Source organism: Scedosporium apiospermum (assembly GCF_000732125.1).
Source record: "Scedosporium apiospermum strain IHEM 14462 chromosome Unknown SEQ_SAPIO_0101, whole genome shotgun sequence".
NCBI classification, from domain to species: Eukaryota; Fungi; Ascomycota; class Sordariomycetes; order Microascales; family Microascaceae; genus Scedosporium; species Scedosporium apiospermum.
In genome coordinates, this window is record NW_015971802.1 from 185241 (window position 1) to 212972 (window position 27732).

The window sequence follows — 27732 nt, forward strand, 5'->3', positions numbered from 1 at the left end:
AATACATGCCTTAAACAGGGGCGTTAAAATGAATACCCATGGGCATCGGACCCTAGAGGATAGGTTAGAGCAAGGCATGCCTCAAATTCCAGTAGGTGAGGTGTACAAAGCCAGGGAGTGTATTGACGTCAGCTTCTCTAACGGCGGATGGTTTATTGACGAAAATGTACGTATGGATTTGACCAGGACTAGGCCGAGGTATTCCAAGAGTAGAAGCCCAAGCCACAAGTTTCATCCACAAGAACGTACGCCAAATAAACTATCACTCAATGTGCTTAGTAGCATTTGGTCGCATCATCCGACAACCATTTACAAGACGATCGGGATGGCCGACTTCCGATTACGGCCCAGTCCACCACTTTGCGAAACTACATGAGGCACGCCAGAGACGATCGAGAGCTAATGTAGAGTGCGCGATGCCTTCTGCATCTGCATTTCAGTTGACTAATTTAGTTGCAGTGCGATAGCCGGAGAATGGGACTCTACGCGCTAATCGACCCTTTTGTCGTAGGAGTAATCCTCCTACTAATTTTCTACTTTGGGAAACGGCCGAGGCCCAAGGCCAAACTCGGCGCCTGTGAGACGCCTAGACCTGAGTCTGAGCTCGATCCCTCCAGAGATATTGTTGATATCATCAAAAGAACCAACAAGAACTGTGTCGTCTTCTATGGCTCTCAAACGGGAACTGCGGAAGATTACGCCGCACGGCTTGCTAAGGAAGGCAAAAGCCGTTTCGGGCTGAACACGATGGTTGCAGACCTCGAGGAGTACGACTACGATCGCCTCGGTCAGCTTCCTAGAGATACGATTCTCATCTTCGTTCTCGCAACTTATGGCGAGGGCGAGCCGACCGACAACGCTGTTGACTTTCACACATTCATTACATCGGGCGAACTTCTCTCCGCCGACAACCCTTCCCCTTTACGCGACCTCGCGTTTGCCGCTTTCGGTCTGGGAAATAGCACATATGAGAAGTACAACTGGATGGTTCGCTCTGTGAATCAAGCGCTTACGGACCTCGGGGCAAACCGCCTTGGAGTAGTTGGAGAGGGAGACGATGGCAAGGGGGCGTGGAAGAAGACTTCTTGGCGTGGAAAGAGTCTATGTGGACGCCACTCGCAAAGATGTTTGGCTTGAAAGAGCGTCCCACTGTCTACGAACCTACTTTCGCGATATCTCCCCTCGATGAACTTACACCAACTTCGAATGGGGTGTTTCTGGGTGAGCCCACGATAGCCGCTCTACGATGCGCTCCGCAAGGACCATATAATGCTCACAACCCCTACCTTGCCGTTGTCTCGGAGTCATACGAGCTATTTTCTAGCAAAGATAGAAACTGTTTGCACCTGGAAATCGATATCGGTGATTCAAATTTCTCGTACACTACCGGCGATCATATCGCTATCTGGCCTAATAACCCGAGCGAAGAGGTGGAGAGCCTTCTTCGAATTCTCAACCTATGGGAGACGAGGAACCGAGTTGTTGACATTAAGGCAGTGGATAGCTCGGTTAAGGTCCCGTTCCCGACTCCTACGACGTTTGACGCGCTCTTCCGGTATTACTTGGAAATCTGCGCACCAGTGTCACGTCAACTGTGTGCTACTCTTGCAAGCTTCGCCCCAAGTGAGGAGGCAAAGGAGAGGATGGCCCTTCTCGGCCGCGATAGGGATCATTTCATTCAAGAAACAAGATCAGCGTATTTCAATCTCGCTAGTCTACTAGCAAGAGTCAGCAGAGGCGACGCATGGAGGGACGTTCCCCATTCTGCCGTAATCGAAGGGCTCGGCAAATTGCAACCTCGGTATTACTCCATATCGTCCTCATCGCTAGCACAACCTCGCATGGTGTCGATCACAGCTGTGGTCGAGTCAAAGGCAGTGAAGGACCAGGAGAAGCCTTTCAAGGGGGTAGCAACAAACTATTTGCTGGCCTTGAAATACCATCAGAACTGCGAGGTTCCTCCTGAAAGCTTCAGACTTTCCTATCAGTTACATGGTCCCCGAAATACGCGCAAGGACGTGAGGCTACCAATCCATATCCGTCACTCTCATTTCAGGTTACCAGCCGACATCAAATGTCCTGTTATTATGATCGGGCCTGGTACGGGGGTTGCCCCATTTCGTGCCTTCACTCAAGAGCGTGCCAGGGACGCAGAGCAGGGCCAGAAGGTGGGCCAAATGCTCCTATTCTTCGGATGCCGCAAGTCATCTGAAGACTTGATCTATGCTGCTGAATGGGAGGTAAGTTCTCGCAGATCGGCTGCACGTTTCCGGAACCACTTTTCGAACTGACGACATGGCAGAGGTATAAGAATGTACTCGGTGATGCGTTCGAGTTCATCACGGCTTTCTCTAGAGAGGGCGCGGAAAAGGTTTACGTTCAGCATCGGCTTCGAGAACACGCACGAGCCATTTCTGGACTTGTTTCTCAGGGAGCACATATCTACATCTGCGGAGATGCCAACAGCATGGCTCGGCAAGTGAACGCTGCCTTAGTCCAAATTCTGGTTGAGCAGAATAATCTGTCTAGGCCAGATGCAGAGAAATTTTTAAGCGATATGAAATCAAGACAACAATACCAGGTCAGTAGGTAATCAAATACTGAAAGCACTGCCAAGCCTGAATCCCTAGCTAATACCATGATACCATGATAGGAAGATGTTTGGTAACGAAAGACAGAACATTGACATACTGCAAGCCAGTAATCACGTTAAATTACCATGCTGTTCTCTTTTTTATCCCAGATGATCACGAGTGGGCATCAATAACTACTCAATAAATTCAAGTTTTTTATTATCAGGAAAAGAAAAGTTGATTCTATTTACTCCTCGGCACTCGCATTTATCAATAATATTATAGTTTATACGCGAGTGCGCGCCAGCATATTCATCCCTACACAGAGGACTGTGATGAACTTCAACTTGCACAAGTTAGTCGAACTCAGCCGAACGACGATATGCATCGCCGCCAGCCTGCAATATGCTAAAAGCCCATTTCCTGTAATGAGTAGTACGTTTACCAAAACTGCTTCCGTTGAGCCAGCCCTGCCCTCGATAGTTATCTTGTTATTTTCAAGTGGGTTTGATGACCCAAGCTGAGGGGCCAAGGGTGCTTGCGGAAGGCGTATAACTTGCTGTGCAGTAGATGCCTTGGTCAAGAGAGCCATTAGGACGTACAAATTGTGGGTTCTCATCTTTATTTTCTGTGAAGTTTCATAAAGTATTCTCTAAACTATAAGAAGTACTCGATAGCTTTAGATTTTCCACGGAGAGCCGCAAACCCTACCGTATAGCGTTCGTCCCGTCATAGTCAAGCACCTCACTCATCCTCCAACTCTGCCGGATCCGGCTGTAAATCCACAAGGTGTGATGGAATGGTCCAGCGTTCTTCGCGATGAATGAGTCGATGAACCAGGTACAGGGCTACGAACGCCGGCAAACCAATATAAGCGGAAAAGAACGAAGCGATCGACCACTCGGACGGAAAGAAGACCGTAAAGCCATTCAATAAACACAAGAGAGAGAACAAGACGAGGGTAATCCATGATATAACAGGTTGTAGCGGGGACCTCTGAGTGAGCTCCGACTCGGGAACTCCCTGCACCCTACAGGCTCTCCGGAAGCGAAGATATGTAACCGAACAACAGATCCAGGACAAAAAGCCTCCGGTGTTAATCAAATTCAGTAACCAGCTGAAAACACTGGACGAGGAAGAATTGAGAGTCAAGTAAGCTAAGAGGGAAACGCACGCCGTGGCCCCGACTGCGTAGATAGGCACTCCCTTAGCAGTACACCTTTTGAAAATCGAAGGCGCGCTGCCTTCCATCGCCATCGAGTGGAGACACCGGCTGGCGAGGTAAAGGAATGCGTTGCCGGTTGACCAAGCCGCTATGAGAGCCACGGCGTTGATCACACTATCCAGGCCGTGTATCCCAGCTTGGCGAATACCCACGACCCAAGGAGAAGACGCAGCGTCTGATCCATTCATGAGGGCCGCAGCGTCGGAGGGACAGATGACCGAAATACCAACAACGCTTCCAACGAAACAAACGATCAGTCGCCAGAGGAAATGTCTTGCGACTTTAGGAACGTTTGTTCTCGGTGATTTGATCTCGGCCGCCGTTCCAACCACCATCTCGGGCGTAAAGGTAAACGGCAGGATACTGCTGATCACAGTGGCAATGGCCGCAACCAGCCTTCCGGCGTCACCTTCTAATATCAAGGTTTTTGTCGCGCCAGGGCTCTTCCAATAATGAAACCCAAGCCTCCTGTGATCGGGACCTCCTCCCCAGAACAGGACAAACGAAAGAATTAGCAGCCCGACGATGGTAGCCAGTTTGACTCCGGTGAAGAAGAATTCTGCTTCTCCGTAGAATCGTACCGGAAGAACATTGAGAATAACCAGCAACACCAGTAGAATGGTGATCCAGACTGCGCTGTTGATGCCCGGTTGCCAGAAGTTGATGATAATAGCACACGCGGTAAGTTCGAACGGAACCAAGATGGCGAAAGAGTAGAAGTAAAGCCAGCCCATTGTAAACCCGACGCTGTTGGAGACGAAGCGTCTGCCGTAGCAGCTCATGGAACCTCCGCGGACAGGAAGAAATGTCGCCATCTCGATGATTCCAGTGAGAATAAAATATACCAGGATCGATACGAACACGTAGCTACCGACGAGGAACGCTGGGCCGCCGATAGCTAGAGTTTTGCCGGTGGTGATGAAGAGGCCCGTCCCGACGGTCCCACCCCAAGCGATAAATATGGCATGGCGTGCCGTAAGCCTTCGTTTGGTAGATGGGTGATGAAGCTCTTCTTCTATGCCAATTGACTCCACCCTCTGCTCTATCTTAGTGTTATCTTTGTCATCGCCGGAGCTGTTTTTTTCCGATGAGGGCGAGATGTCCATGGCTTTGGTTGGAAAGGATACGAATCGCGTAGCTTCAAGGTCTTAAGAGCTCAGTTTGTGCCGCTTTTCTGAAAGGCCATTATATGGCAAAATTCGGTATTCTTATTCCCATATTGATTCCTGGTCTTGATCGATAAGCGGGCATTGAACTATCTATATATTCGAGCTGATGCAGACTGCACGCCGAGTGAACCTTCTTATCAGCTGGAGGTGAAATACGAAGACCCCATTGCACGATATCGGCTCGTCCGATCAATAAAATCGATGTCGGATTTTCCGATGCCGCCCTCCTATATACGCCGACCATCCGGATATGGTAGATAAGATTCGAATTTACTGGACTAGGATTGAACAGCTCCTAGTGCAAGGGAAAGAAAGAGAAATAGCATTGAACCACCCCGGTCTGAGATAGCAGGGATGAGCCCACTCGATGTTGTTACGATCCTAATACGAGCTTGAAGGGAATACCAGGTGGGTATAGCTGGTGGAAGCGTCAAGGGTACCTGTTGTGAAGTAAGTGAGGCAGTTGATAGTATTTGAAAGACACTTTGGTCCTCTGGAATTTCTTGCGGATCTGGGTTTTCTGGACGCTGATTCGTATAAACTACCCTGTCATCAGCTGCACATCAGCTCCTATAGACCTGCCCAGTGATATATATACGAACTGGTGTGCGGCTAAACCAACCCCACAGATTTCTTCTAAGCTCTCCCAGTCACCCTGGGGAAGATTCACCGCGGTTTCGACACGTTCTTGGATTGACGTCCATGTCCGCCTTGGTAAATTAACTTTCTACCTTCCGGATGGATGTCTGAGCCTCCCACTGGGTACTGGGGCTGGTGGGGCTGGGAGCAAGTGGTACGGTTCTCAGGAGCTGATTCCGGAGAGAAGAAGAAGAGAATCCGCGAAGGAAAGAGAAAGGGGGGGGGGTTCGGGGAGCTAACAGGATTGGGTTCGGTGGCTGGTCTGTTTTCACAGAAGGAATGAATCGGATGTCGAATTTCAATCTCTAGGGAAGAGACCTGATATATAAAGTGATTGTATTGTGGCAATTGAAACTACTGAATAAGAATCGACTGCTGGAAACGGAATACTGGGATACTGAGTGAAGACTGAAGAGCTTGTGATTGTACAAAAAAGGGAAAGAAACAAGAAAAGTAGCCTTCTACCTCGAATACCGAACAAAGGGTTCGCCCGACCTCCTATAAGTACGTCCGACACTTTCTCAAGACCACCAAAGGCAAAACAACTTGACGAAGACTCCGACATTCGGAGAGGCTGCGATCGAATAGGCCTGACTAGGGCTTCTCTTCTGTTCCCGGCTCACGATCTACTCCCTCGTTCCATCACAGAGGGATTGTAAATGTGACTGCTGCACCCATGAATCAACGCTTCTATTCCACCCGGCTTTGTCCGGCCCTCGGTGCATCTCTGGCACATCATCCTTACCCCTGGCCTCGCCGCATCACCACGTGTCGTGAGAGGTAACTGCTTCGGAGGGGCGCCCAGGAGGATTGCTTCGTCGGCGCCGAGCATACGCTCTTCGATGAAATTGCGGCCGTGGGTAGCTTGGGCTACGGCTTCCCCAGCCATGATGGCGAGGACGGGGAGCCCTCGCATCACCGGGGGGATGCCTCCTTGGATGTTGCCTAGTTTGGCAAGCTTGGAGATTTCGGATTTTAGGTATACTGAATTCTTGCTGTAAAGCATTGTAATTTAACTTGAGGTGAATGAATTCGAAAGCAGTTGGTAGCTAGATGCGTATGATGTGAGGCGAGCGCCAGAGTGGAATGGTTCTGGAATGTGGCTCGTGAAGCTGGGTATGTGTCTGCCCATGAATTGTGCACACATTAATCCCAAGTAACGCTGATGTGGGGTGAGTCTCATTAATGTTTTAGCCTGAGGCACGGAACGTAACCTGACATCGACAACTCGGGCCGTGTTAACGCCCTGAAGTCTCTTGGAAAAGTATGCTGTGAGTACCTCATGATATTTATTTTAGTAGTTGTAAACTTCGTCTCGGACACTGGGCTATTATGAGACCGTGGGGACAGAAGCGACGACGTTGATGAAATGACAACTTAAAACACCATAGACTGGGTTTATGATTCAGAGCAGACATGAATTCTATCGGGTTATGCACTCTAGCTGACATTAGACGATCGTTCCCGACTCGACTAACACCATTATGCGGCGAAAAGCAACTTTGAATGGCTCCCTTAATGAGTCCATCATCCAAGGCATACCCTACACCCTGACAGCAAGAGGGTCAAGAAAAAGGTCAACAAATTCTCCGAACAGCTCGTAATATCTTTCACATCACGTCACTCAACCACGCGGCGCGCGTGCCCGGTTCTCCCTCTGCCTCCTCTCCTTCTTCGCCGTCCTCCTCCGATTCATCCATGACCTATTCAACTCCCTCCGGTTCTCATAAAACCAATTCTGGAAATCCCCCACGGGCATGGCGACATCCTTATTCTCTTCCGTTCCTCGACTCGGCGAAGGTCGCAAAGGAGAGGTCGGCTGCTGCTCCTCGTCCTCCTCGTCGATATCATTCTCGTGACTCGGCTCCCAGAATCCGCGGGTCCGGCTGGGATGAGCCGTATCGGGTGTGGGGGCAGCGCTGCGGATGTTCCTCAGCTCAAAGTCTTGCCGGGTGAAGGGTGTCATGGGGGGTTGGCTTCCCGGAGGAGGGAGGGAGGAAGGATCATCCTCTTCTTCTTCGTCATCATCTTCTTCGTCGGCGCCGCCGAAGAAGGTGAAGGGTTCAGCCGCGGGGGCTGATGAGGTGGCGGTGTCGGCGTTGGTACGCTTATAAAGCGCTTCGAGGGGGTGGACTTTGGCCGGGGTGGTGGGGTGTGGGGGGATTGTGATGGAGAGGTTCTTCATTGAGCTGGAGGATTTGGGCCGGGTTTCCGTGGGCGGAGGACTTTCTTTGGCGGGTAATGCTGGCTCGTCCTTGTCATCTTCTGACTCGGACTCTGATGATGAAGTGTGGACATCGACTGGTTCAGCTTCGGATTCGCCATCGGATGAATCGCTGCTGCTGTCGCTATCGCTGCTACTGCTACTATCATCCTCGCTACTGTCGTTTTCCGCGGGCTTGGGCTCCTCTTTCGGGGCTTGCTCCTTGACAGTGCGTGCTTTGGGGCGAGGTTCTGGCGACGCCACCTTAACAGGCACAGGCGCACTCGGGGCCGCGACCGTGCTCTCGGTAGCCTGGATCGTGGTCTTTATGAAGCTCGGGAACTTCTTCGTGTTCTCGAACTCATGCACAACGACCTCCCTCTGCGATTTGGCCTTCTTCTTCCTTTTCCTCTTCTCATCAGCCGCGGAATCCACTAACGCAGGCGCATTCTGTGGCAGCACAACCTTCATCAAGCATTCCTCCTTGTCAGTGTACTTTGACTTGACAACCTTCTTGCTCTTCTTCTTCTCCTTCTCCTCTTCGCCCTTTCCCTTGGACCCCTTCTTATTCTTGTTCTTCTTAGCTTCCTTCCTCGCCTCCTCGGCCGTAACAGTCCACCCGCGCTTCACCTTGCGACCCTCAGGCAGCAAGACGCCTTCAAAGGTGTTCACGTCCCGCCTCCTCTTCTTCTTCTTATCCGTGTCGCCATCATTCCCGTCGGAAGATCTCTTCTTCCTCTTCTTAGAGGTAACCTCTTCCTCATCAGCCGTCGGCTCGGGAATCTTTTCGGGCCTAGCCTTCTCGACGCGCATCTTCTGACCCCTCAGCGTCGATCCGTGAAACTTCCTCTTGACCTTCTCGGCGTCAGCGGCGGGCAGCTCGACGAAGCCGTACCGGTTCTCGGGAAAGGTTTCGAGCGTGTGGAAGGAGATGTTGCGCGCATGCGGGAGCGCCGAGGCGGGCACGACGGTCTTGAGAAGGTCGGCGTCGAAGGGCGTGATGTGCAGGCGGGAGTAGGAAGGCGACGATGGAGGGGGCCCCGAGGAGGTGGATTGCGCGGGAGGGGCGGCGGAGGAGGAGAAGGGTAATGCTGGCATTACCGGGGTTTTTGCTGGGCGAGGGGAAAAGCTTTGATTGCTTTGGGGAGAGGAATGCTGCTTTCAATGGATGTTGGTGTTTTATGTTTGGTTGGCTCCAAAAGAAAAAAATTATTGATGAAAACAGCGAAAAGTAACATCACGTGTATACAGTGCGTGTTATTCACATCAGTCACACAGTGGAATCGACCATCACGATAATGGATTCTCAGTGAAATGAAAACATTGAATATTGAATTCCAACATAACATTGGGTGGAGGTGTCGAGAGTGGCATTTTTGGGCGGCAAGCCGGTGCCATTTTCGGCATCTTCGAACACTATTACAAAGTACGGAGTACACCAATTGGAAAATTCAGGTACATGACTTAGTCCATGGGGCAGGATCTGCACTGCGTGCAAAGCGAGGATGTCCGCAAACCTGGGAAATCGATCGCATCGCAGGCACCGGAACTCAGGAGACCAGAATCCAGGACAGGCATACATTATTATTCTGGGAGCCCTCTCTCTGACGCTGCTATCATCGACAAAAAAAAAAAAAAAAAAAAAAAGAGCGCGAGAAAAAAATATTTAGTTTTTTCTCTCTCTAGTCTTTAATCTATAAAATTTTATACTATAAAATTTAAAATATATTTATATATATTTATTTTATTTAAGATTTTATTTAATATTATAATAAAGTAAAATATACTTATAATAGTTTTTATATTTTTAAAAGGAAAGGTACAAGCGAGAGCGCACTGTGGCACGGGACTTGCCGTAAGGATGACTCAGCTGCGGGACCCGGTCGGAGCACAGTCGGAGACAAAAGGGGTTCCTCGAGGTACACAAGTCAGTCTTAGAGCAAATTAAAGTTTTGACAACAGTTTAACTTCCGAACGATCGCAGTGCATTCTTCGTGACACTGGTCTTTCCTCGAGCTATTCACAGTATATCCTTATATATAAAACCTTTATTGTTCGATTAACTAAACCAGCAATGTTTTTTAATGTATTCCTTCTTCTAACTTCTAACTAGAATTCTTCGATAGTTATTTCCCCTTTATACCCATGCCACTACTCCTACATGTCACGTGCCCTGTGGCAGCCACTGCCATATTCCACAAGCCACTATTGCCACATATAACCAGCTACCAACTGCACTACACACCAACACAATAGTTCTGGCTTCCTGCTTCTTTTTTATATTGTGTGTGCCTGCGACGAAATACAGCGACTGAAGCTCCCAAGATGGGACTATGTTTACTATGCTCAACAGCATTACAACAATTATGCCCATTCGAAGCAGGCCACTATTCAAACACCATTGTAACACTGCCTAGATACTGCCATACCAGCATGATCAACTGCTGGATTTGCACCAAATTCGCAAAGTGGCTGGTCAGTGTAGATCGAACTGTCTTTGAAAGCTGGCACAAGGACACTCTGCAGGTGGAATATTACAGCCACCAGCAAGCTTTTATGGAGATACAAGGCACTACAGTTGTACTTTTTGCGTTTCTCATGCGTCCTTTCGGACGTACCGACGGGGATAGTTGCTCTATCGAAGTGAATTTTGTTCCCTCCAATGGTATGGTTCTTCTGTACCTTAGCGGGCATACTATTAAATGACTAACATTACGGTAGTGCACGAAGAGTCGATATCACGGCGTTTCTGCTCCTCTAGAACAGATCTTGATCTTATTCGAACTTGGTTTAACAAATGCGAGAGATACCACAAGGGGTGTCAGGAGACCAACCAACCTTGGTTTCCAACTCGTTTACTCTATCTGGGGCCGAGAGGGCGCTATATTAAACTTGTTGTAACGGAAGACAATCCCCCGAAAGGTCCTTACATGACCTTAAGTCATCGCTGGGGTAGCGAACGATATACGATGCTACAATCATCTACAATAACGCAGCTACAGCGGGCTATCGATGTCGTCCGTCTCCCAAGGCCATTCCAGGATGCGATTAGAATTGCGCGTCACCTTGGCATCCAGTACCTCTGGATCGATTCACTTTGTATTAAACAAGACAAAAGCGATCGTTCCGATTGGATGACGGAATCTCGGTTGATGGGCAAGGTCTATTCGTCCGCTTGTCTAAACGTGTCGGCTACTCGATCAATCGACGGTTCCGAGTGCCTGCTCGGGAAAAGCTCCTGGGCTTCCAAGATCCCTAGCCAGATTGACTTCAGCACAGAGAGCCTGTCGATAAAAGCTTACGTGATCGATGGCGATCTCTGGGATGACGAAGTCGAAAATGGTCCTCTCCTCCGCCGAGGCTGGGTTTTCCAGGAGCGCTTATTGGCTCGTAGGGTTGTCCACTTCGGCGAAAGTCAATTAGCGTGGGAGTGTAACGAGTGTCACGGGTTAGGAATGTTTCCAGATGGGCTGCCATTATCCATGGCCGTGTTGGGTGGCAAGAGATCGGACAGGGCTCCCACGACACCAACGTCGACGTCAAGCACCGTATCGACTCCTGACATAAAGTTCGTTACGGAATGGCAGAACCTAATGAGCCAGTATTCCAAATGCGGCCTTTCGGAAAGCGGAGATAAACTCATCGCTCTAGAGGGTATCGTCAAAAGCAAGATGAGTATTAGGCCAGGCGATAAATACGCTGCCGGGATGTGGAAAAGTACGGCATTGTTTGATCTTCCTTGGTGGCGGTGGGATGAGGATCGGGAGCTGTACCCCATCGAAGCAACCTCAGCTCGTGCTCCTAGCTGGTCATGGGCTTCAGTTGATGGGGAAATATGCTTCCCATTCCTTCTATACGCGGGGCCCTTATCGAGACCCGATGAGTGCTATGCTCAAGTCAAAGACATGGTCGGGCATTCCACGGACCAAAACGGCAATATTTCTGCTCAAGGAAAAATGCACCTGGAAGGGCTTTGCCTTCCATTGAGAATCCACTGGCACGATATAGAGGAACCCAGTGGCTTCACAGTACAGGGCTTTCACTTCTCTATTGGCCAGGGTCGTCTGGAATCGTCTATACACCTGGAGGCCTCAATGGAAGTCATTGATTCCCTATCCACCTCGGGAAAGCTGTTGCTTCTGCCACTTTTCGCGAACATCCACGCCATTTTCGGCCTAGTCTTGGCAAAGACATATGAGATTGGATCGCATCGACGCATCGGCACCCTAGAGATTAAAGTTATGGCTAAATCACTTCTTACCCAAGCTGAACGAGACAATCAAGGTTTCGTGATTCATGTAAGCCAGAAAGGTTCAAAGGGATTGAAGGAAGAAGTGGATAATGGTACTGTTACGACGTGGAAAGAGCGAGCGTTGGAGTTCAAGGACTACCTCCATAAGCAGAAAGTTCATTCTCGCCTTATCAGTATCCTATAACCAGTCATGATTTTGGGCTCGAAAAATGAAAGTTTCTAGGAGGTATGAGAATAAGAGTCGGGAGTATCTCTTGTGTCTTGAGGGTGTGGAATGATTGTATGGATGATTGCAATATCTTCCAATTGTCTCATGAGTGTTCTATACTACGGATCCCAAAATGATTTTGATATGGCAAGTAGATATTCGACTGCTCGAGCGGCTTATAGAAATGATGGCTCTATAAAGCATGTACCTGAATTTGGGCTCTTTCCTTGGTCTTTTTATTGGGACGACAGCATGGCGTCTATTTCTGTTACCCAGGGTTGACTACGGATAGGGATCTCTTGAGTCGTGGTCTCACAGAACCAGCAAGCTGTTTCCTCTTATGATGCAGAAACCAAAGGCGTAAGTTGACTCATTCTACAGAGATCCGGGACTCGCTCTGCTGGTCGAGCTGCCAGACACCAGGATGCTGGACGGCTAAGATGCAGAGTCCTACAACCAAGATCCCGGACGTTGAATCGAAGATAGATTTTGGGAAGAAGGCATGCCCGGAATTTGTTTCCGCTGAGGACCGGACACGAGGACAAGGTGCGGCGTCCTGCTTCTTGCGTGACAAAATTTAGAAGAAAGAAATAGGGGGGAATTTTGTGGACGATACAGTATTATGTCACCGATTCTATTTCCCGAAACGGGAGGCATTAAGAGACAACAAGGGCGTAACGTTTTAAGATGACGGCAAGATTTCACGGTGGGATCTGAGGCTGCCATTTATGTTTGCAGGCATATATCTCCGGACGTTGCTAGTTGAGGAAGGCGGAAATCGGGATTGATGTGGTCATTATTCATGATAGCTTTGCGTTATGAACCGTGAGTTAGCTGGTCAAAGTCGCAGTTTGATTGCGGCATTCCACGATTAATTCGGATGCTGTATCCAAAACGACGGATCGCCCGAGACCAGGACGCATGTTGATAAAAAGATGTATTGATGTGTACCTTAGAAGAATCGCAGACAAAGTTTTGGGAAGAACGTGCACCCAGCATTCGGTGAAAGAGAAACTCGGCCTCGTCCCGGAACTGGGACAGGGCCAACCGAGGCCCGCACGTGACGAGATCTGGAGGAATCAAAAAATGGCATGCTTAACCCTCCATCGAAATTCCATATCGAAGAAAGTAAATATCAAAACTCCAAAACTCCAAAATACCAAAACCCCAGAACTCCAAACTCCATCTCTACAAAAAAAACCAAACCCATTTAAAATCATTCTAAAATGCAACCCTAGATTATAATAAACCCCTGTGACGGGACTAAACTGAGGCTCTCTTGGCCTCACTGGGATCTCATCCACAGCATGCTCATTTCATCTCCATCAGTGGAGCCGCAGCTCCTAACTCTTAGTGTCGTGGTGAGCTCTCTCTCCATTCCGTATTCATTCTCGTAGTCTGCCCCATCTCCACAATGCCAGCGCCCTTGGTCCCCCAAGTCCTCTGTCGCTCCCCAGTGCTCTCCCTTAACCGTGATAGTCTTGGCATGGACACGGGGGGTGACTGGGCTGGCTCTCCTCGTGGTTTTGACCATCGTTAGAGCTCTCCCATTCCTGACCCTCCGACCATTCTCCATTGGACTCGCCTCCATTGTTCCACTGCTCGCCGCTGTCCGGTTTCCATTCTCCCTCTCCACTGCTCTGCTCTCCGCTATCCCAATGCTGTTCTGTATCGTGATGCTCAGGCACCCACTCCTTTTCACCGTTCTCGGAGTCAGTGATACGCGGGGGGTTTCCCAAAAACTCGTCCACACGGTCAATCACCCACCCCGTACTCTTCGCAACCGGGCCGCCCCCCCTTTGCTGGCCCGCCTCCCCCCACGGCGCCTTGAATCGGCGGGTGACCTCCTCGCTAAGAATCCAGTCCACCCAGTCCCCTTTGCCACGCTTGGCGAGAGTTTGACCCGCCGCGCCTCGATGGTAGGTCGTCTCCTTGCAAAGTAATTTCACGAAAGGCGGGGTGTGCGTGGCACGACCTTCGTCTACCTCCTTGCAGATCCTTTGGAAGTCATCGAGGATTCGGGATACCACCACGTCGTTTAAGACCGAGTCGAGCCTAACGGATCCAGCACGCTTAGCAACTGTTTGTTCCTGTGCATTTCGATGGGAAGATATCTTCTTACATAGTCTTCGGTCGACAAGTCGTGCGTGCCGAGCTCGGCCCTCCTCGATCTTCCTGCATTTCTCGTGGAGTTTACGGATCATTCGCTGTACTTTCCTGTCGCTCAACCTCGTGAAGCTACGTCTAACCGATCTGTCGCGCGCGGCAAGCGCTTGCCCCTGCGTACCGAGACCGGAAGATATCTCCTTGCAGAGCTCATTGACGAGCGGCGAGATCTGGTTAGCGGGATTCTCATCCACCTCCTTGCACATTTGTTGGAGATCCTCGACAAGATGGTGCTTCGCCGCGTCGACCAATCCTGGTGTTTCGGGTTCGGGAACTGCGTGTTCCTGCGCGTCCGGATGGGAGGAGAACTGCTTGCAAACCAGATTGATAACTGGCGAGATCCGGTTGGCCTGGTTCTCGTCTACCTCCTTGCACAGTTTCTGGAGATCCTCCACGATTCGGTTCTTGGCTGCGTCGGTCAATCCATATGCTAGGTTCAACGGCTCGACACGCTTAGCAACTGTTTTCTCCTGCGCGTCCTGAGGGGAAGATATCTCCTTGCATACGAGATTGAGGAGCGGCGAAATTTGGTTGGCCTGGTTCGCGTCGACCTCCGTGCATAGCTTTTGGACATCCTCCGCGATGCGATGGACCACCGCGTCTCTCAGCCCCGGCTCTTGGCTCAAAGACTCATCGGACTTGGGCATGTGCTTGCAAATAATATTGACGAGCGGCGAGATCTGGTTTGCCTGGTTTTCATCAACCTCCTTGCAGACCTTTTGGAATTCCCCGACGATTCGGTGCAGAACCACGTCTCTGGACACCGGCTCTTGTCCCGGGGTCCCACCAACCGTGGCAAGCGATGGCGTCTCCGCCTCCATTCCCGTACGGTAAAATACCTCGCGGCAAATCACTCGAGCAAATTTTGCCTCCGAGGTCCAGCTCCGAGAGGCATCCCTGCAGATGGCTCGGAAATCTCTCCTGAGCCGGTCGGCCAAGCCACCATCAAAGGTCCACTCCTCGCCGCGTCTTGCGATGCTCAGCACCTGCAGGGTTGCCGAATTGGCGTCGCTGCCACCCTGTTGCTTCTCATCCTCGGCCTTCTTTCCACGGTTGAAAGGCCACCTGTTGCGGAACCAGTCTCCGATGGATTGGAACCACCCGCGTTGAGGAGCTTCGTCTTCCGCTTCCCTTTTTACGTGGCTGCCATGATCAAACCCGTAGTGGTTGGTGATTTCTTCTTGAATTCCCAGATCTGTTGAAGGATTGAGGTAACCGAGCGTGTACAGGCCAGCAGCATCCCCGTCTAGGACATCTTCCAAGTCGGCATCATCCAGAACATCCCGCTTCTGCTGGCGTTCTCTCCAACCAGGTCGCCCGATGGAAATCTCCACGCCGGGCTCCCCGAGACGTTCGCCCACAGTTTCGACGGCGTTTCGGGCCCAGTCCTCGATCGTCTGGAGAGGGCCCTTCTTAGGAACACTTTCCGCGTCCTTGACATTTCCGTCATCACGGTCAACAGGTGCATCCAATTCCAAGCTCCGTCTGTCCGGCGAACTCGGATCTCGAAGCATGATCTTCATGTCGTCAGGGTTGCACATGGCCCTAACGATGCCATGAGAAATGCAATCCAGCAACGCCTGGGACTCCTTCTCATCCCACTTGACTTCCTTCTCGCACCACGTGCCCTTCTTGCACTTCATGATTTCGAAATTAAGGCGGACGCCCCACCCGTCTTTGCTTGACATCCCCTTGTCCTGCCACGCATCGACGAGGTCTATCCTCATCATTCCTGCCTTCTCGGCCCCCCACCAACGGCAGGTCTGCAGGGCGGATTTGGCCACATAAGTGCCTAGCGCTAAGCCATCCCGGACCTCCTTGGCTTGGCCGTTGGGCTCGATGCGGATGTTGTAAACCCATCGGATTCCGGACAATGACCTCGATGCGTATGCGGCCGGGTGGGAGTGGATCCATACTTTGGCGGGGCGGATCTCTTTTTCCCAGCAGCGAGGCTCGTAGTCTTCGACGCCTTGGCGGTCGTCCCCGGTGATGGTGAGGGGATAGACGCGGAAGCGGGATTTGGGACTGAGGCCTCCTCTGGCCCAGTCGAACATTTGACCGGAGACCAGGCTCGTTAGAGAGAGGGTGAATAATGCAACGACGAATGATAGCCGCATGGTTGGTGTATGGTTATGGTCACTTTATTGGATAGTAAGTTGAGAAATTGAATACGTGTGTGTTTGTGTGTGTGAGAGAGATGGAGAGAGGGTGTGGTGTCTCGGAGAGAGAGAGTGTGTGTGTGGTAGGGAGTAGAAATGGAGAGTAGAGACAGAGAGTAGAGAGTGTGTATGGGGGGAGACGGAGAAAGAGGACTCAGAGGGTCTGGGGACAGAGAGGGGGCTTTTATCCACATCGTTGACCATGTTCGCTGAGCATGTGAGATTGAGCGACCTAAGCCTGATGATATCGGCACATATTTTCCATGCGTTATCTAGCCCGGTTCCCCACGCTACTGGAGAAGTCTCCTCGCCATCATGATTTCCATTGCCTGGGAGAATAGGGTGTGTCCAAAAAGTGAGTGGAAATACTCACGCGCCCGCATTTCCTCGACCATCGTCGCGCGTTCGTGGAAAACTAGCTCCTCTCTTTGCGGAGACCAACTACTCATTCAATCTTATGTAGTGATGCGACAGGCTTGTGATTGAAATGAGGTCTTCCCATTGTCGAATTCGTCAACTGTTTCTGTGACTAGTACTAGAGGAAGACTGGAGACTAAGGCGAATTGGCCCTCAAACGATCAAGAAAACCACTTGACATGTGTCTTTCTGTATATTATTCGCGTTTGACCCGAATTGAGGATTTTTCCAGTCCATCTATTGGTTCTCTTTCTCTCTTTTCTTCCTCGGGCTTTTTTCTTCATTTCCTAGTTTGTCGTCGGAGTCAGTCGTCTAAAGAAGGCAGCTAACAGTTGGAATTGGGGTAGCGAAAACAGAGATTGACGTCGTAAGTCATCAAGTAACATAGTAACTAGCCTCGTTTAGCAGCTTCCATGGACTCATGAAGGCCTCATCTCGGTCGTCGCGATGAAGGGCAAGCGAAGTGAAAATAGAGGGAAATGAAGGTGCCAATGAAGGTCGTGTGTGTGAAATCACGACTACGAGAGATGCGGCGAGAGGGAAAGGACCCAGAGGGTGTCTATCAACGAGGAGCCAAGTTCCGGCTATCATAGCCCGGTGACCGCACTCACTGTAATGGCCGACCATCCCCTCCCTTCTCTGAACGCTGAGCTGGAATGGAAGCACGACATAGGAGAATCGCGAACTTATAAGCTAGTCATCCGTACATATGGGTATGCAAGACCCCCGAATTGATATGACGTTCAACCAAAAGAAGATTAGGACGTTGGCGATGTTGACGGCCAACTACCGTCTACGCCGACAGCGAGAACCGGACGCACCCGGAGTTCCAGTCCAAACGCCCAATCAGGACAGGCTCAGAAATCTCCACTTGTCGGACCAGGATCCCGGAAAGACGGGTCGCAAGCCCTAAACGATGACCATTTAGGCGTGATCAGATCTGGAAGGAAATCCGGGAAGAATAATGCCGCCAATCAGTGGCGGGGTAATCCCCGATCAAGAACCAGCGTTTGAGTCCCGCGAGTCGTACAAATCCCATCAAAGCGCTTCGCTTGAAGCGGTCTCTCCTTTGTGCAAAATGATTGCTATATCAAAGCTCTGCATTCTTTCATCCTCGCTTTTGTTCTGTGCCCCTCGAACTTCATTTCACCTCGAAACTGATAGAGAAGCCTGTTCCTGAACAGGATTCCCTCAGGTTCTTGAAACACCTGCTGGCCCGGCTCCAGCATCTGCAGCCTCCCGTCCAGAAATCTATCGGTTTTGACCCATCCGGGCGCGTAAATGATCAAAGCCTCGCCAGCGATTCTAACCCATATCCCAAGAGAAGGCCACGTGGAAGTTCACAAATCAATTCTTCGAAATCAACTCAATCAGCACTCTGCAGCAAGTCCGCCAACGTGACACCTTTCTCAATACCGAATCCGGAATACAATATTTTTATCATCAATTAAAACCCCGCAAAAGGAGAATAACGACGTCAGAAAGTGTTTTGGGTTCTTTCTTTAGAAACAAAAAATCGCTCTGACCGTAACAGCCCGAAGGAATCCTTGCCTTTGTACCATTAAATTGCGAGGAGTGGAGGATTCGATTCCCTTCCAACCCCACGCACGCACTGCGCCCGACGGGGGCGGAATTTCTAAAAAAGGCCAACATTAAGGAATAAGACGTTTGAGAGCAGGATTTATAAAAAAGGGGGAGCAGCCATGACTTTCCAAGCTGTCGTTCTCGGGTTCGAACCCACGCTGCTTCAGCGTGTGATGCTGTTATGGGTGTTTATCGCCGGCGGACTCGTCATTGCTGTTCAGGTATCGCAGTGGCATGAGACACAACCCATTCGGTGGACAAGAGTTACCCCGACTTCGAAGTAAGATCCTCCCAACCCAAATTCAACCTCTCTTTTTGCTCGCAACGTGGCTTCTTCTTTTAGAGCGGGGGATTATATCGTGAGCTCGTGGGAAACTAACACTTGGTAGACCCTACTGGTACACGCTCTACGTAACCGAGGTCTTTCTCTTCGTCACTGCATCCTACCCGCTCCTCCTTCAAATGATGGAAGGCTACGCTTTTGACCACGAGGAAAAGATTCTCAATACCTTGTGGATCGGACTCCTCGGGCTCGAGACCCTCATGGTCCTTGGTGTCGCGGTGCAGAGCATTGTTAGGAGACTCCAGGCTCCTCCTAAGGTCAAGACGATTTAGGGGAATGTGGCTATCATCGTACAGGAAGGGGAAGAAAAAAAAGAAATGGGCTGTTAATGGTTGTACTTCTTATGGATATTTCGCTTCATTTGACTGGCCAATGGCTCTTGATTGGAATTCGGGGCTTGTACAAGCATGCATATTGGCATTTGGGTTCGAATTGTATGGTGAATACAAGTTTCGAATCCAATGAACATTGAACCAAAACCGGGACGACGTCCACAGCTTTTCCAAATCGTTGATGTCCTTGGCTCCGTCATAGAGTAGCCGGAAACGAGTGCTGTGATAGTCGGAACCTCGAAAGCCAACGGAGCCGCGGATTGCGAATGCTTGCCTCTTCGATCACACGATCGGTAACGCTATTGTGATATTGCATGCAGATGTTTTCCGGCTGTTCTCGAAGCTGAGATCCTGGTTTGGTCGTCGGAACGAACCTCTAAAAAAACAAATTCAAAAGAACGAACATGGCCCGCGAATTAATTCGATCAATTAACCCACAAGAAGTCCACGACCTTTACCTTTCACGGCCGATATCCAGCATGCAGGACGTGAGAGTGCATGAGCAAATCTCAGGGCCTAGCACGGAGTCCGCCGCGGATTTAGCACTGAAGCCCCGTCCAGCGCGATGGGACTAGCAAGCCCAGATTCCAAAAAGAATGTTTACTCCGTCCAGCGATCGAGCAGCAAGACGATCGCGAGGCTGATCCGGCATCGGAGTCGGATCCGGGAACCCCCCCTACCCCCCAAAACCCCCAACAACAAAAGAAGAAAAAAAAAATTGTAGTCATTAAAAAAAGGTCTGCTCGGCCAAGGCCGTTCGAGAAAGACATCAGTTGAGTGGATGGAGCGATGATGATGCTTTGAGATGCACGTGGAATCACATGCAAATGGGCTGTTCCAGCAAGTACACTCGTTTATTTGGTGGTGTGCACTGCGACGCGAATCCGCACTGTCTCGGAGTGGCAGGTGCAATTGCAGTCAGCTGGAGAAGAGGGACGATGGCAAGAGCAACCAATCCCTCAAGACTTCGCGGCTTTCTTTCGAAAGCAGACCCCAGACCTTTATGGATAACGACACGTCAAGGCCTGCCTGCCCGTGTGAGATACACCGGGCCCATGAAGGAACTTCCCTCCCGTCCCGCGGGAAGCCATATTTCCAGAGCTCTCTCTTGAGTGTAAGGCGCCATGGATCTATGCTTGATACTTCTTAAAGGCTAGTCTAATGCTGTTGTCAGTTGCAGCCCTCAGACCAAGCGACAATGAATGGAATACTTACACAGATGGCCGTATTCTACCGGTCATAACCCCAAATCGCATTGCAAACCTCCGCTTCTGCATCCGCTTCCGCCGTTAGTTGGCTCGCCCTCTCTGCATCCAGCTGAGCTTGGGACATCCATCGACGACGCCTTTCCATGGGTATCGGTACGTCGTGCTCCACACGGTCGTTTTTCATCCCAACAAGAGTGAACCAGGTCATAGGGAGTAAAAGGGCCGGAAAGATACTAATTATGATTATCGTGGGGGGATACCATATTGTTCCGCGGCCAATGGCGGCTGCAAGCAGGGCGGCGAATATCAGGCCGGCAGACATGAACCCCTTGGCGCCGACTATTATTTCGCTATCCGTCATCCCGGGGTCCGTTCTGGAAAAGGCGCGCATCCCTTCGGGGAGATGGAGGAGGTCTTGTGCCTTGCGGCCGCACCGGATGATCAAGTCGCGTCGAGGCAGGACGAGGTAGTAGGCCAGGAAACCGAGGCCTACAATGATAGCCCTACCACAAAGTATGGACAACACAGCGGCGAAAAGGGCGAGTAGGAAATAGCCGAAGGACCAATTGTAACCGGGGGGCGGTATTGGAGGCATCTCGAAGGGGTTCAGATGGGTGGGTCGTTTGGGAGTGGTAGATGAGCTTTCGCTGAGATAAAATGCAGAGCAGAATATGGTTTGTTCTTGGGAGACTCTAGGTACAAACTCGATAAGGCGCTTTGGGTTTATACAGACCTTACTTTCGTAGACTGGCTACTGCTAGGCGAAGGAATTGTTCTCTAGAACTTCACATGCCAGATGGCACGGGCCTCAGTCTGCTTCTGGGAGCTCATGTTTCGACATTTTCTGGTAAGGACTAATACACCTGAATAAGGCCCTCACAAAATGAATATCACCCTCTACGGGGGCCTCTCGGGCCCCGCCTCATTGAGCTTGCCTCAACCTGGGATTAGCAACTCAGCCCTTGACATTGACGTGCGACCTGAAAGCCTCCGAAAGGCGACTGGTCAGACAATCCTTCCAAAGGCAATCTTAAGCGATAGGACACCCGGTGTAACTTTCCCTTGCGGATAAGTATCGGGGTTAGTCGATAAAAGTCTCGTAGTCAATGATTAAATTAGACACAAATGCCGCCGAACATGTCGACCGACTCATGTTCCTCGGGGTCGCGACACGGAGAGGCCGTTCACCTGAGGCTATTTCGCTAACTCGTAACATCAGAATTCACTGTAAGAGCATCGGCAGTCCCTAGCTAATCAGCACGATGCGGTCTTTTCATGCAGACCATGCAAGCAAGAATGGCGACCTCGCGTGGGTCTCCGAATGCAGCCTAGCAACGACGAGAGTGTATTGTACCCTTCGCCAAGCTCCATTGGTGTCTCATTGATTGGCCTGGAAACTTTCCCTGCTGCGAAACACTTCAAGCACAGGAGTCCCCTGTAGTGTACCTCAGTAGGACAATGCTTATCCAGGGCGTCTGGCAGCTTTGCAAACTGTCATTTTCCAGCACCGCAAAGCCACAAAATCTCTTCTGGCTGCCTTTCCGGCAAAGTCTATCTCCAGGATCTGGTCAACAGGACGTGCTGCACTGCCGCTGTCACCAGATCTTGCACACTGTGCCCGTCCCGTTCCGCGACATGATTTGGTACCTTCAACTTGTACCCGCTCCACACAAGCTCACGTCGTACCGGTACAATCGTATGAGCTGATGACGTCGTCAAACACGAAGCCCACGTCGTTGCGCCTTCCCATGTTTTGCCCCTCACTTCACTTGCTTCTGCTTGCTTCTTGCTCCTTCCCGTAGGCTGCAGCATTTCTTCCTTCCCAGAGGATATTTAAAGTAGATTTGCTCTTTCCCAGTGAAGATTGTCACCTACTTCCTCGACATTGTGAACTCTCTTACCTTTTGTCAATCCCGCTCAAACAAAACAACAAAACAACCGTGTAAACATCTCACACGTAACTTGATCTTATCTTTCCCACTCTATTTACCCCACCTCTCCTCATCAGCTACAGTAACGGTCGCCCAAGATGACGTCCACTGCCAACACCGTCGAGGTTAGGAATATCGCATTGTCGACGTCCGACAATGAGGTCAGGGACTTTTTCAGCTTTTGGTAAGTAAATATCCTCATCGCGGCAATTTGCGGCAATGAGAGCTGCGTACTGAAGCCCCTCGGGAAACTTCGTGGTGTGATATTACGACGAGAGAGCTGGCATGGCTCTCATGATAGGCGTAAAACAAAAGAACAATTGATGCTAACAGTCTCAACAGCGGCAAGGTGTCCGACATCCACGTCACTGCCAACGCCGAAACCAAATCCGCCACCGTAACCTTCGAAAAGGAAACGGCCATGAAGACGGCTCTCCTCCTCAACAACACCCAGCTCGGCGCCAACACTATCACCGTGACAAGCCCCACGGGCGCCACCTCCGAAGGCGGAACCCCCGAGGTGCACGCGGCCGACCGCGACACGGACGAGATCACGCAGGAGATGAAGCCGCGCGCCCGCATCTTGGCCGAGTACCTAGCCCACGGCTACATCATCGGCGACGCGGCCCTCGAGCGCGCCATCGAGCTCGACAACAAGCATCAGGTCACCAACAAGTTCTGCGCCACTCTGCATCACCTCGACGAGAAGTACCACGCTGCCGATAGGGCGAGGGCCGCGGACGAGTCGTACGGCATCACGGCCAAGGGAAAGAACTTCTTGACGGAGATTGGGTCGTTCTTTGAAAAGGCGAGCAACACGCCCACGGGGAAGAAGATCGTCAAGTTCTATACTGAGAGCTCGAGGCAGGTGCAGGATATTCATAACGAGGCTTTGAGGCTGGCGGAGTTGAAGAAGGAGGCTCATGGTGGCAGCGCGTACAAGGCCTCTGGTCTTGAGAAGGTGTTTGGAAAGGAGCATGAGAAGACGCCCCCTGCCCCAGGGCCAGCGGGTGAAAAGAGCGCTCCTGCGCCTGCCCCGACCTCTTAAGAGTGCAAGTGACGACTTTGATTTTTTACTTCTTTTTTTATGGAGGCTTTTCGTTTGACTTGATTCGATTGTTTATGAGGGAATAACTGGGTATCACGAGATGCTAAGAAAAAATGGCCTTTTGTTCGGTTTTTGTTTCAATCCGTCTTGTACTTTCGGTAACGACATTCAATACGCTCATCAATTGAAGTTTTACGTGAGATCGGTTCTTCCTGTATAAGTTGACTTCGTCTATTCTCTCCTCGTCATTTGGAGCTCCCATCTCCAATGGCGGGGCATCATGAAGCTCTGATTTCAGCTTTCCCCCATTTTCAGGAATGTCGTCATCATAAATTGCTGGCGTCGCTTGGCGTTGTCGAAGCTCCAAATAGCATTGTGAGGTGGACCCGATCACAAATCAATCATTGGTTCGGTGGTGTAGTTGGTTATCACGCTTGTCTAACATCCACAAGGTGCTGGACACAAGAGGTCCCCGGATCGAGCCCGGGCCGAATCATGAATTTATTTTTTTGCGTCTTTCTCTACGAAATATTTATTCTCACTTTTTTTTTCGGTCCTATTTCCTTTTCTTGTTATTCTTGTTCCATTGTCATCTTCATCTAAATCGTATTGCCTTCCTGTCTGGGAACATTTCAATTCTCATTCTGTCAACACCAAGATTGAAAATGCCCTCTTCATGCTGTGATCTCCCCAATAATTCGACGAAGCTCTGGCGAGAGTGAGACGGAGCGGGTTTTTTTTTTTTGAGTGCCCCGGGCTTTACAAGTGTTGGGTGTGTCTAAGAGACGTCGACTCAAGAAACACTGGTCGATTAATACATTTTGGAAATCAATATATACAACCTCATATTACACTAATTACAACGCTGAACACCACTCTCCCATCATCGTCACTCTCCCCATTGCCTATCCGTCCGTCTATGCCAACGCCATACGCTTTTTGGAAGCACCATCGTAGTCGTAGCCCCCCAAAACCTTTCTCCCCCAAGAAAGCCAAAAAGGACAAGGGAAAAATTTTAATAAAAAATAGACAAAATGAAAAGAGCAGATCACGACCCAGTCCACCCCACCTCACCAGGCCCCTCCCCCAGCGACCGATCCGAAATATGCACCGAGTTCAAATACCGCCCCTTGTACCACTGCGTCGACTGAATCCGATACAACACCCTCGCCATCCCCAAAAGCCCCAGATGTCCCCTCCGCATACACTCCAGCACCTCTCCCTCCGTCTGTCTCTCGCACCTACAAAATGTGCCCCCGAAAACCAGCCGCGCCTCGGGCCCCGCGAACAAAATACTCAACCGATTCAAACCCCTCCACTCTGCTGCCAGCGAACTCCTCCTCGGCGCCGCAAGGGCTAACAGATCCCACTCCCCCGAACGGCTCTGCAACCGCTTCGCCTCGAGGGGCTTAGCGCCTTGGCACTGCTCTATGGCCGTGATCTTGCAAGGACCACCTTCAGGGGAGGTTCCCTGTTGACACCAGCAGCGCTGGGGGTTGGGCAAGGTCTTTTCGTCGATGGATATCACGACCGTGGCGCGGGTGTTTTGCTGGGCGTTGGACGTGAAGAGGACGAGGAGGGGTTTGAGGGGTTTGGTGTGGATGACGGCGGTTTGTGCGCGGCCGGTGGGCGAGAGGACGGTTACGGTGGCTTCGGTTGTGTTGGAGGCGGAGGACGAGGAGGATTTTTGGGTTTTGGTGGTTGTTATGCTGGGCGCACGGGGTTTTTTGTTGCGTTTGAAGAGGGAGGAGAAGACGGAGTCTCGCCTGCCGTTAGAGGAGGGCGGCGATTGTGGTGGGTCTTGGACGGGCGACGTGCTGAGGGGACCGAAGGAGGTCATGGTTTGGGATCGGTGGGTGTTTTGGAAATAGGGCGAAGATGGGAGCGGAGAGGAGCGGGGCTGCTGAGGATTGTGGTGGCTGTTATGGTTGCCGTTGATGGTTGAGGTTTGGCCGGGGCTGGAGCTGATGCTTGTGATGCCAAGGCCGTGGGCCATGGTTTCTGTGGGGGAGAACGAAGAGCGGAAGTCGACGGTTGGGGGGTTTTGAAGGGTCGTAGAGCGCGAGGTAGTGTTGGAGGGCGGAGATGGGATGGAGATGGTGGACATGGAGCGTTCAACGGGAGATGGAAAGTCGGCTGTGTCCGTCACTAGGCTGCCTGGGAGCCGGCGGTGGAGCCAGAGTTGAACGGAGGCTTCTTCGAAAAGGGAGCTGCCTTGCCCTTCGATAACGAAGCTCGCTGTTGTATGGTTTCTGTTGGTTTGTTAGTTGGGGGCTCGAAAATTTTGGGGGAACCGGGGAAGGTATGACTTACTGGCAATATCCATCGGCGACCTTGAATCCCGTCACTCCCTGCTGAAACTCGAGGGCGTCGTCTAGGGTGCAAAAGGCCAGAGGATAAATCTGGTTATTGTTTGTGAGAATCATTTCAAAGGGCGGCTCGAACGTGCTTGAGAGGGCATAAACAGGATTGAGCGTCGACGATGTAATGTCAAAATCCACGGGGATAACTAAAAGTACTGTTAGTTTATGGCTGACATCTCGACCGGAAGCGGGGAATTAAGGTATCAATAGGACTCACGTTCTTGCCGCGGTGGACCCTTTGCCCGCCTCTCGACGGCAGATATAACGAGGCGGAATCGTTTGTCCTGGGAACCCAAGTGTCTCAGGAGCCGAAGACGCTTGGATATGTTTGGAGAGGTGCTGAAGAGAACGCTGGGATTTTCAAAATGAAACGTTAGCTTTGGCCTATGGGAGCCTGGATTGATTACTCGGGAATGGGCTTAGGCTCTTACGTGTTGAGAAGCTCTTCCATCATGACATTGGTGATCACAGTCTCAATCAAAGGCTTCGTCGCCTCCTCGATCCACAGCTGCAGCATGTCGCCGTCGATATCGCTAACGGCAGGCGCAACGAGGCCTCGTGAGAATCTTTCACATTGAAATGAAACTTTCTACTCCTCTATTAGCAAAGGAAGGTCCAGAGAAGAATTTGTCCAAGGGAAAGAACGAGGGAGAATCAGACCTACCTCTTCAAGCTCCATCACATACGACGGCCAATGCGACAACTCGCCCGCCTCCCTCAACTCCACCGCCTCCCGCATTTTCTTTATTAAAAACACACACTTCAACAAATTCAAATACTGCTCCACCCCGGGAATTCTCTCGGTCACAGTCAACCCGGGAACGAACCCCACCGTGCTCCGATCCAGCCGATAGATAAAAGCATCGGCCATATCCCGCAGCGCCGGGTACTGCTGCTGATCGGGCTCGACGCACGCTGGGTGGAGACTGAAGGCATCCTCGAATTCGCCCGCGAGGTCGGCGGGGACGGTGAGCAGGTGGATTTTGCGGGCTGCTTGCTCGTCGAGGGCGGTTTTGAGGTCGGGGACGAGGACGCCTATGAGGCTGCGGAGTTCGCCGCGGACGGAGCGGAGTTCGTCGTGCACGGCGCCGATGCGTCTTGAGAGGTCTTCGTGGACTCGTGTGAGGAGGTCGCTATAAATATCAACCAAGATTAGAGCTATTTTCACGTAGAAAACAATAAAAGATGGGAGAGAGAAAAAGAGAGGGACATACATCTCAAAAGGCTTCAACACGGTCTGAACACTCAAACTATGCATCTGCACCCTCACCCTCAACTTATCCACCCTCCCCTGGACCAGCGCATTCCACTCGATGTTCCTCAGCGGATTATTCGTCGCGGCGCCGAAGCGCCTGTTGTCGTCGAGGAGCTGGCGGCATTCGCGCAGGGTGGCGCCGTAGTCGCCGACGATTTCGAAGAGCGAGTTGGGGTCCCATCGGAGGCGGGAGGAGGAGGGGGCGCCGGCGTCGTGGAGGGATTTCTGGGCGCGGAGGACGACGCTGGAGAGGAGGTCGAGGTTTTGGGCGAGGTGACGGACTTCGGAGCCGAAGGAGTTGTAGTTTGTGCCTGTTTTGGGAGGATGCTGTTAGTGAGGGTGGAATTGTGAGATTGGAATGTGTGAGGTAGCAGGAAGCTATGAGAGAGGAAACAGCTCACGCGACCATCGACGACGATGGTTGCTGAGCTATAGAGGAGAGACGAGGGGATGAAGCGAGGTTCACGATGTGAGATGCTTCTCATGCAAAGGGAATTTAAAGAGAAGAGAAACGGAAACATAAATGAATGAAAGATGCGGGATATCTTACTTGCTCTCAACTCTGGAGTCCATCCATAGTTGTACACCTCCCAGGCGAATTTCGCGATACTTAGCGTATCCCCAACATCCATCGAATTGGCTTCTTGTCCCCCTCTC

At 51.0% G+C, this 27732-nt stretch overlaps 6 protein-coding genes and 3 pseudogenes across 6 annotated transcripts; 3 read left to right on the plus strand and 6 right to left on the minus strand.

The window, feature by feature from the left end:
* Positions 1–76: 76 nt before the first annotated feature.
* SAPIO_CDS6229 (uncharacterized protein) lies at positions 77–2668 on the plus strand (the record flags this gene model as incomplete). The annotated part of the gene is made up of 5 exons (XM_016788387.1): positions 77–166; positions 460–974; positions 1043–2240; positions 2303–2581; positions 2654–2668. 5 exons carry the CDS (start codon positions 77–79, stop codon positions 2666–2668), a joined length of 2097 nt encoding a protein of 698 aa, XP_016641968.1.
* A 935-nt stretch (positions 2669–3603) lies between these two features.
* SAPIO_CDS6230 (Uncharacterized protein) lies at positions 3604–4904 on the minus strand (the record flags this gene model as incomplete). Its single annotated transcript, XM_016788388.1, has 2 exons — positions 3604–3661; positions 3748–4904. The coding sequence occupies 2 exons, from the start codon at positions 4902–4904 to the stop codon at positions 3604–3606; spliced, it is 1215 nt and encodes a 404-aa protein (XP_016641969.1).
* A 1296-nt stretch (positions 4905–6200) lies between these two features.
* On the minus strand, positions 6201–6612 carry SAPIO_CDS6231 (uncharacterized protein; the record flags this gene model as incomplete). The annotated part of the gene is made up of 2 exons (XM_016788389.1): positions 6201–6239; positions 6352–6612. The coding sequence occupies 2 exons, from the start codon at positions 6610–6612 to the stop codon at positions 6201–6203; spliced, it is 300 nt and encodes a 99-aa protein (XP_016641970.1).
* Positions 6613–7230: 618 nt separating this feature from the next.
* Positions 7231–8907, minus strand: SAPIO_CDS6232 (annotated as a pseudogene; the record flags this gene model as incomplete).
* A 4828-nt stretch (positions 8908–13735) lies between these two features.
* Positions 13736–16552, minus strand: SAPIO_CDS6233 (annotated as a pseudogene; the record flags this gene model as incomplete).
* Positions 16553–18714: 2162 nt separating this feature from the next.
* SAPIO_CDS6234 (uncharacterized protein) lies at positions 18715–19210 on the plus strand (the record flags this gene model as incomplete). Its single annotated transcript, XM_016788390.1, has 2 exons — positions 18715–18875; positions 18985–19210. The coding sequence occupies 2 exons, from the start codon at positions 18715–18717 to the stop codon at positions 19208–19210; spliced, it is 387 nt and encodes a 128-aa protein (XP_016641971.1).
* Positions 19211–20500: 1290 nt separating this feature from the next.
* On the minus strand, positions 20501–21073 carry SAPIO_CDS6235 (annotated as a pseudogene; the record flags this gene model as incomplete).
* Positions 21074–22507: 1434 nt separating this feature from the next.
* On the plus strand, positions 22508–23457 carry SAPIO_CDS6236 (Uncharacterized protein; the record flags this gene model as incomplete). The annotated part of the gene is made up of 2 exons (XM_016788391.1): positions 22508–22593; positions 22752–23457. The coding sequence occupies 2 exons, from the start codon at positions 22508–22510 to the stop codon at positions 23455–23457; spliced, it is 792 nt and encodes a 263-aa protein (XP_016641972.1).
* Positions 23458–24505: 1048 nt separating this feature from the next.
* SAPIO_CDS6237 (uncharacterized protein) lies at positions 24506–27707 on the minus strand (the record flags this gene model as incomplete). Its single annotated transcript, XM_016788392.1, has 7 exons — positions 24506–25709; positions 25771–25966; positions 26038–26171; positions 26252–26375; positions 26580–26953; positions 27035–27386; positions 27626–27707. The coding sequence occupies 7 exons, from the start codon at positions 27705–27707 to the stop codon at positions 24506–24508; spliced, it is 2466 nt and encodes an 821-aa protein (XP_016641973.1).
* Positions 27708–27732: the final 25 nt, after the last annotated feature.